This window comes from Ornithorhynchus anatinus, chromosome X2 (assembly GCF_004115215.2).
Source record: "Ornithorhynchus anatinus isolate Pmale09 chromosome X2, mOrnAna1.pri.v4, whole genome shotgun sequence".
Classification (NCBI taxonomy): Eukaryota; Metazoa; Chordata; class Mammalia; order Monotremata; family Ornithorhynchidae; genus Ornithorhynchus; species Ornithorhynchus anatinus.
In genome coordinates this window covers 10441715-10450334 of record NC_041750.1, presented here as the reverse complement: position 1 = coordinate 10450334, position 8620 = coordinate 10441715, and the positions used below count along the sequence as shown (strand labels likewise).

Below are 8620 nucleotides of genomic sequence, written 5' to 3'. Positions count from 1 at the left end.
TCCTTAGCTGGCTAGGTGAAGAGAACTGAAGAGGAGAGCGGGATTCTCTCCTCTCCTCCACCGCCGGAGCGCCAGATTTCTCAGGGAGAGATCTTTTCTTTCTTTCTTTCTTTCTTTCTTTCTTTCTTTCTTTCTGTCTTTCTTTCTTTCTTTCTTTCTTTCTTTCTTTCTTTCTTTCTTTCTTTCTTTCTTTCTTTCTTTCTTTCACGTGCTGGTACCCCGGGTCATGGCACTCGGCCTAGAGAGAGGGGGTTGGAGGCAGGGAGGAACGAAGAGGGAGAAAACGGTCAGTGCCCAGAGCAACTAAAGTACTGGCCGGCAAAGTTTGCTCCGAGGCCGGGGAGAGAAGAGCGAGGGGATTTTGCCGCCCCGGGTCTTTCCCTCCGGATCTCGCTGCCGGGAATCTAGAGGAGCCGGAGCCTGGCTGATTTGTCCAGGGTTCCCCTTCCCGCTCTTGGAGCCGCTGTTGTTAATGTCGGTATTTGTTAAGCACTTACTATGTGCCGAGCACTGTTCTGAGCACTGGGGGAGATACAAAGTGATCAGGTTGACGTGGGGCTCACAGCATGTTGGGATTGGGGGGGATTCTGCCGTCCAGCCTCCCTCCCTCGGCCATTAAATTTGGCCTAGATTTGGGTCCAGGAAAGTGTTTGTTGGGGGGTGAGACAGAGTTTCGGTGTGCTCAATCTGGTGAGGGGAAAAAGTGCAGAGCCCCAGGGGTGAGGGAGGCCCTGAGGGTTTAAGGAGCGAGCTGGAGAGGGGCCCCTAGCCCTTCCAGTTGGTCTCATTCTGGCCAGTGAGGGCCACGTGTTGGAATAGATGGCCAAGTGGCTGAAGGACTACCTGAACTTTGGCAGCCGGCGGTCTCCCCCGCAGCCCCCCAAACCCGACTACACAGAGAGCGACATCTTCAGAGCCTACAGGGTTCAGAAGAGCTTGGACTTCGAAGACCCCTATGAAGATGGGGAGGGCAAAGCAGAATCGGAGCCGGGTACCCTCGACTCACCTGGCAAATACAGCACCCTTAAACACCGGCTTATCAAGGTGGATTCTACAGACCTAAACCGCAGCAAAGTCCTGCTGGGGACTCCGGGGAAGGACAAGGTGGGTAAGAGCCATCGCCTTGGCTCCCCTTGCCAGGGTCAGAAGCTGGGGTTTGGGGGCTTCAGTTCCACCTTGGGGTGGGTCCTGCTTGAGGAAGGATCTCTCTGAGTCAGAAAGTAGTGAATCAGGACCCTGGAGGGGTGTGTGTGTGTGGGTGTGGGGGGGGGTGTGCTATGACCTGCTTAGCTTTCCCCAGGCTAAGGGGAGGGAATTAGAATTCTGCTCTTTGGCTCTATACTGTGTGGCTTCAGAAACATCAGTGGCCCTCTCTGTGCTGACTGAGGACAATTGGTCAGTACTGGGCAGAGAGGTGAAATGGCTCCTATATGAGAACGGGAAAAGCTAGACTGGACAACAGCCAAACACATCGGGGAGTCAGAAATCCCAAGGAGAAGCTGGGCACTCTGCTCTAGGAAGTAGTAGGGACATGAGCTGAAAGGATGGAGGGGTGGTGGGGGCCGGGGGCTGGGGGGGCGGGAGGAGATGATGATGTCTGAGTGTCCAGTTCAGCCCAGAGCACCCTTCATTCTTAGAAGCCCTGGGTTTTGAGGGTGGATTTTGAAGGGGGGAAGGGAAGGGTTTGCCAGGTAAGGACAGACTGTTTCCGGAATAGGGAGCTGAAGAGGGGGATCGGAGGGGGAAGACAGAATGGGGCAAAGATGGGAGGTTGAGCAGAGGAAAAAGCTGGGGGCTGAGAGTGAGAGGAGGGGGGAGTTTGAATTTTGCCGGGGAGAGGGAAGCGAGGGGACGAAAGGGCAGCGGGAGGGAGTGGGGAGACGGTACAAGAGAGTGAGAGGCAGAGACAAGAAGCACCGGTCTTGACTTTCCCTCCCCTTCCTCTTCCCCAGCTGGCTGCTGAGCGTGAGTACTGCAACCCCTTTGATGCTGAGGCCCGGGTAGCCCTAGGGAAACAGCCACTGCCTGAGAACGATGGCTACATGGAGCCCTGTGCTGCCCAGCGGGTCATGGCAGGTTAGTGAAGTGGCCCGGGGCCCGGGACCCAGGGATCACACTCGCAGCTCCGGCTGGCTGGGCCCCCCAAACGGGGCCACCCTACCAGCTGTGCCTGGACCTTGGGAGACATGCCAGTGTCTGGGTCCCAGAAAGGAGGACATTCTCTGGGCACCTCATCCACTCAGAATGCGGTGCTCCTGCTCCTCCTCTTGTGAGCGGGGAGGAAACACCTCTCGATCTCAGGCTGCCTCCCTCCCCATGTGTGCTTGCTTGGTGGCTCCGGCACACGGTTGCACGCCTGGGTCTGTGTGCTCACCCTGGGTCCGTGTGCTCACGGGTCCCAGGACCTGGGCTGGCGCTGAGCCCCTTGCTGCCGTCCCCCAGAGCTGCAGTGGCCGGAGGGCCAGAGGGGGCCGGGGACCCAGGCGGGGCTGCAGCTCTACGACACTCCCTACGAGGAGCAGCGGGAGGGCTTTGAGGCCGAGGGGTGGACTCAACCTCTGGAGAGCCGCCTGCCCGAGGACGACGAGCGGCCGGCAGACGAGTACGATCAGCCTTGGGAGTGGAAGAAGGATCACATTTCCCGCGCCTTTGCAGGTGGTACTCAGCCCATTCCCGCCTTGACCGCCCAACCATCAGACCCCCTCCTTCTCCCCTCTCACCTTTTGCACCTTGCTGGCCCTCTCCCTTTTCCCTCGTGTGGCTCTGCGGGTCATGGGACACACGCCCCGGGCGGACACTGGGGGAAAGGGTGGTCTGGCCCCACTCGAAGGGCCCACAGGCACCCTCCCTATCCCCCTCGCCCCCCCACCTTTACCTCTGAATTTGGACTGTCAGGCTGAGTGCAGGTTTAACCCTCTCGTGGTTCTTCAAAAGTGCCCCCCAGAGGAAAGGGACAGGAGTAATTGTCCAGGAGGAAAATTTTGGCTCAGTTTTCTTTGCTGTTTCTCTCCACAGTACAGTTTGAGAGTCCTGAATGTGAGCCAGCCTCAGGACTGGCTAAGGAGCGTTGGTGCCCGCCTCCAAAACTTGGGCTGGTTGGGAGCAAGCTCTGGAGGGGACCCAGCCCCGAGGGCAGCGCCCCTGTGGCCGAGCGCGTGGATCCAACTGTGCCCCTGGAGAAGCAGGCGTGAGTGAGCATGCAGGGTGGGGAATGGAGGAGTGGGGAAAGCAGTTCCAGCAATCTTTGAGGCCCTTGCCCGAAGAAAGGCTAAGGTCCTTCAGCAAAGTGACTTTTGTTCTGCAATTTAAACCGGACAAGGGTTGCACATGGAGCCGATCGGGGGTAAAATAATTGGGTTAGGAGGAGAGAAAAAGGCACAGAATAGGGAGGCAGGACAAAACAGAGATCAAGGCAGACCTGCTGACAGGCAGAAAGACGTACAGTGGGACAAAGGAGACGGAAAGAGCGGAAGAAACGAGAGACGGTCAAGAGAACAGTTAGAGAAAGCGAGAATCAGGGAGAGACGGATACCTGCCGAGAGATACCCAGAGAGACAGCATTTTCTAAGCTCGTCGTGGGCAGGGAATGTGGCTGTTTATCGTTATATTGTACTCCCCCAAGCACTCAGTGGCTTAGTACAGTGCTCTGCACACAGTAAGTGCTCAATAAATAGGACTGAATGAATTAGATGAAGTGACAGGTGACGTTGTGGTGGAGGACCACCAACAGCAGCTGGCAGAAAGGAAAGGAGAGGGAGTCAAATGATGATTACCCTGTATTTACCCCAGTGCTTAAAACAGTGCTCTGCACATAGGAAGTGCTTAACAAATACCAACATTATTATTATTATTATTATTATGTGGTCCCTCCTCTACCATCATCATGTTCACTGGGACCACTGCTTCTGCGGCCTGCCCTGAGGCTGCTCCCTGAAAGTTTCTGGCGGTCCGTCCCAGTAGCTCACTAACCGCACTGTGAGGAAATTCTTCCGTAGGTCTACTCCTAATCCCCCTTGCTGCCCTTTAAACCCATGGAGTTAGTTAAGAAAATGACACACAGAGACATGAGGTGATATTCTCAGGCTGAGGAATTGGCCAGGCGCTAATTAGAATCGCGGAATCAATCTGAGGCTGCATATCTTGAAGGATGTGGAGAGATCATGGAAGGCCCAAAGGAGAACAATGAAAATGATGAAAAGTGGGACTGGGAAGAGCGGGAAAAGGAATCGCAGTGAAGCAGAGGGAGTCTTTTTATAGCTTCCTGTCAGTAAAAGATATTGCCTTTTTCATCTGCTCTGAGGACTAAACCTAAGAAGAAATGGATTGAAACTGTATCGGGGGGATATAGGTTAGACCACAGGAAGACCTGCCTGCCGATGTGAGATGGGGGGTATTACGATAGGTGATTCAGGGAGACTCTGGAGACCTTTCAGTTGGAGGGGTCAGACACTGATGAAGGTGAATTCGGTGATGACTTACCTGGAGGTGGGACATGAACAAGATGATCTCCAGGAGACCGTGCAAACCTCAGGCCTCTGAGATTGTAACCTCGCCATTATCAGTGGTCATCTAGCAGCCACCAAGTCGATGAAGGCCAGTGGAAGTTTCCATTCAGAGTCCTTACTAATGACCCGGCAATAGGTACAATGAGCTTGTCTCCCTTGACAGAAGGGCTTTTCTAGTGATGTAGGAGGGTGGGTTAATATTTTTAAATTATATATCATTAATTACTTATTTATACATATCAATCTCTGTCTCCCCCTCTAGATTGTAAGTTTGTAATGGGCAGGGAATGTGTCTGCTAATTCTGTTGTACTCTCCCATGCAGTTAGTACAGTGATCTGCACATAGTAAGTGCTCAATAAATACCTTTGATTGATTGATTGATTGATTGACTGGTAGGAGAATCAGGGAGGCAGGGTTGGAAGGCAAGGGAAATAGAGGGGAAACAACTCTCTTTCAGCAGAATCCCACAATTTGAGACTGATCATCTGGAGGAGTTTCCCACCTCTGCCCAAGCCGAGAGGAAAGGAAGGAAAACAAGGGGAAATCCAGAGATAGGGACAGAACGTCCAGTTCGTTTTAGGAATCCACCTGAAACAAGTCAGGATGAAGAGAACCAAAGAGGGAGGCCGGAAAGACCCTTTCCTAAAAGAGGCCAAAGATTTGCGCAGAGTGGAGCCTAGCGGAATTTAGCTGAGCCAGACTCTGCCTGGCTGATTTGGAGAGGGGTGGGGGTAAATTGGTTAAGAGGAGTGGTGGGCTCTCTCTTTCTCAGTCTCTGCCTGACCCTCCTTTCTCCTCTTCTCCCTCAGGTGGTTCCACGGCGCCATCAGCCGAGTGGAGGCAGAGAGCCAGCTATCCCTGTGCAAAGAGGGCAGCTACATGGTCCGCCACAGTGAGACCAGCCGCGACGACTACTCCCTGTCCCTTAGGTGAACCCGGGGCCCAGGCTCCATTGCTGAGCTGGGAGGGACTGGGAAGAACTGGAAGGTGGTGGCGGGGGGGAGACAGGATGCTTGGTGTGGGCCTGACCTCTGCCTCGGGGCTTGGCTTTACCCCCTCCCAGCCCCCACACCCTTACGAGAGTCCCCAGGGTCAAGAAGGGGGTCAGTGCCTGGAGGGGGACCCTAGTTGATCCTGTGCCCCGTCTTCAGGAGCAGCCAGGGCTTCCTCCACGTGAAGTTCACCCGGACAAAAGAGGACAAGTACGTGCTGGGCCAGCACAGCGGCCCCTTTGCCAGCATTCCTGAAGCCGTCCACTACTATTGTGCCCGACCGCTGCCTGTGCAGGGGGCCGAGCACCTGGCCCTGCTTTATCCCATCACTGTACAGACTCTCTGACCCGGTGCATCAACCATCGGTACTGGCAAACGCGCCGCATGGGGATAGAGGGCTCGTGTTCTTCGGCATCGGGCCCGGTGCTCGGGCCCCGCGGTCTTCTTGCCTGCTGTGGTTTCGGGCCCTGGTCCTGCAAAATGATTGCCCCCCCCTTGCCATCCTCCCACCTGCCTCTCACTGTGCTTAGGGAGCCCTGGAGAAAAGGGGCAGTGCTACCCACAGCCCTGCTAGGACCCCTCAGCTGGAACCTTGGTCCCCGAGCGACAAAAGAGCTACGGTTCCCTATGCAGAGAGACAAAGTGGGTAGCAGATGGCACTCCAGAGGTCTGGAACCCTAAAGTTCTGTGTCATACAGAGCCCAGGAGCCAGACTTTTGACAGAATAAATAAGTTATTGACTCTCTCCATTCTCTTTTTGGTGTCCTCTTAGGGCTGGGGGAAGCAGGGTTGGGGGTGGGGGGTGGCGGAGGAAGAAGCTAGGGGAAGGAGAGCTTCGGAGATGGGGACAGGGAACCTGAACAGGAGACCGAAGGTAGGGGGAATGCCAGGGCTGATAGTACCCCAGCTACGTTGCTTGGTGCCTGGAGTAGGGGGAGGGACAGACTGAGGAGCCACAGCTGAGAAATCAAACGAAGGAGCCCTTAGCTCAGCTTGTTTCCACTCTCCCTTTTCCCTCCTGAATCTGGAGCCACTGGGAGATGCTTGGGTGGGGCCGGCCAGGGCCTCTGCTCTCCAGGACGTGGGGGACTGGGACTTCTCTCTTCAACTGTACCCCCTAATTCCCATGACCCCCCGGAGGCTGGATAATAGGCCTGGGATAGGGGAGAGGAGCAAAGAGGTACTGATTCTAAATTACGTTCAATTTAATTTGGGGGAGGGGGATGGTGGGCATGTGTGTGCGTGTTGGGGGGAGGGGGTGGCATGTGGTCACCAGGCAACAAACAGGAGGGAGTGTAACTCCTCCTTGGAGGAAAAGAGCAGAGAGAATTGCGGTTTCAACCCTCTCCCTCCCCGCAGGATTTGGCTCTTTCGATTTGAGTCGCGATTGGTTTGGAAGGGGCCGGACCCACTGAGCCCAAGCAGATATCAGTTTCCTCAGTCATCGGATGGATATTGACCGGCCCCCTGTAAATATTAGCTCTGTTTTGGGGGGGTTCCAGGGCTGGGGTGGACCCGGTATTGTGTCCAACTCCACGAGATGTGGAGCAAACTCTAGGGGGAAAGGAACCGTCCAATCGTATTTAGTAAGGGTTTTCTCTGGACAGAGCACGGTACTGAACACATCAACAATCAATCAGTGGTATTTATTGAGTGCTTACTATGTGCCGAACTAAACTCTTGGGAGAGTACAACACAACAGGATTAGCAGACACATTCCCAGCTCATAAGGAGCTTGCAACCTCCAGCACTTATGCACTTATCTGTACCTGTCCACGGCACTTTCGTATATATGTTAATCAATCAATTGCTTATTCTGACTATTCTATTGGTACATACCTTTATGTCTGTCTCCCTCCTTAGAACACAGGGGCGGGAAAGCTGTCACTTCATCTCATGCCCACGTCTCCCCCATCCTAAAAAAACCCTCCCTTGATCCCACAGCTCCCTCCAGTTATCGCCCCACCTCCCTCCTCCCTTTCCTCTCCAAATTCCTTGAGCGAGTCGTCTACACCCGCTGTCTCAGATTCTTCTCCTCCAACTCTCTCCTGGACCCCCTCCAATCTGGCTTCCGTCCCCTTCACTCCACTGAAACCACCCTCTCAAAGGTCACTCCTTCTTGCCAAATCCAACGGCTCCTACTCCATCCTAAATCCTCCTTGACCTCTCAGCTGCCTTTGACACCGTGGACCATCCCCTACTCCTCAATATGTTATCCAACCTTGGCTTCGCTGACTCTGTCCTCTCCTGGTTCTCCTCTTATCTCTGGGGCTGTTCATTCTTAGTCTTCTTTGCGGGCTCCTCTCCCCCTCCCAGCCCCTAACTGTGGGTGTCCCTCAAGGTTCAGTTCTTGGTTCCCTTCTATTCTCCATCTCCATCTCCTCCCCTGTTCTCTCTCCCTCCCTCCAGGCTCCCATCTCCTCCTGCCTTCAGGACATCTCTACTTGGATGTCCTCCCGCCACCTCAAACTCAACATGTCCACGACAGAGCTCCTTATCTTCCCTCCTAAACCCTGTCCTCTCCTGAACTTTCCCATCACTGTAGGCAGCATAACCATCCTTCCTGTCTCACAAGACCGTAACCTTGGTGTCATCCTTGACTCCGCTCTCTCATTCGATCCACATATCCAATCTGTCACCAAATCCTGTCGGTCTCACCTTCACAACATGGCCAAGATCCACCCTTTCCTCTCCATCCAAACCACTACCCTGTTAGTACAATCACTCGTCCTATCCTGACTGGATGACTGCATCAACCTCCCTTCTGACCTCCCAACCTCCTGCCTCTCCCCACTCCAGTCCATATTTCGCTCTGCTGCCCGGATTACCTTTCTGCAGAAACGTTCAGGGCATGTCACCCCCTCCTCAAAAATCTCCAGGGGTTGCCGATCCACCTCCGTATCGAAAGTTCCTCACCACTGGCTTTAAAGGTCTCCATCACCTTCCCCCCTCCTACCTCACCTCCCTTCTCTCCTACAACCCAGCCCGCACACTTCGCTCCTCTGGTGCTATCCTTCTCGCTGTGCCTCTATCTCTCCTGTCTCGCCGCCAACCCCTGGCCCACATCCTATCTCTGGCCTGGAACGCCCTCCCTCCTCAGATCCACCAGATAGTTACTCTCC

General features: G+C 54.6%; 1 protein-coding gene across 1 annotated transcript; it reads left to right on the top strand.

Annotated features, from left to right (window-relative positions):
- Positions 1-540: 540 nt before the first annotated feature.
- Positions 541-6243, top strand: SHD (Src homology 2 domain containing transforming protein D). The gene is made up of 6 exons (XM_029052531.1): positions 541-1104; positions 1953-2076; positions 2443-2655; positions 3016-3187; positions 5316-5435; positions 5658-6243. The coding sequence occupies exons 1-6, from the start codon at positions 820-822 to the stop codon at positions 5842-5844; spliced, it is 1101 nt and encodes a 366-aa protein (XP_028908364.1). The 5' UTR covers positions 541-819; the 3' UTR covers positions 5845-6243.
- The last annotated feature ends 2377 nt before the right edge of the window (positions 6244-8620 follow it).

What these genes read in the sequence shown, in the direction of transcription:
- SHD (XM_029052531.1), top strand. Translation starts at nt 820, where the DNA reads ATGGCCAAGTGGCTGAAGGACTACCTGAACTTTGGCAGCCGGCGGTCT. An exon ending in CATTTCCCGCGCCTTTGCAG is followed by an intron (nt 2,656 to 3,015) that starts GTGGTACTCAGC and finishes TTCTCTCCACAG; the next exon opens with TACAGTTTGAGAGTCCTGAA. An exon ending in GACTACTCCCTGTCCCTTAG is followed by an intron (nt 5,436 to 5,657) that starts GTGAACCCGGGG and finishes CCCCGTCTTCAG; the next exon opens with GAGCAGCCAGGGCTTCCTCC.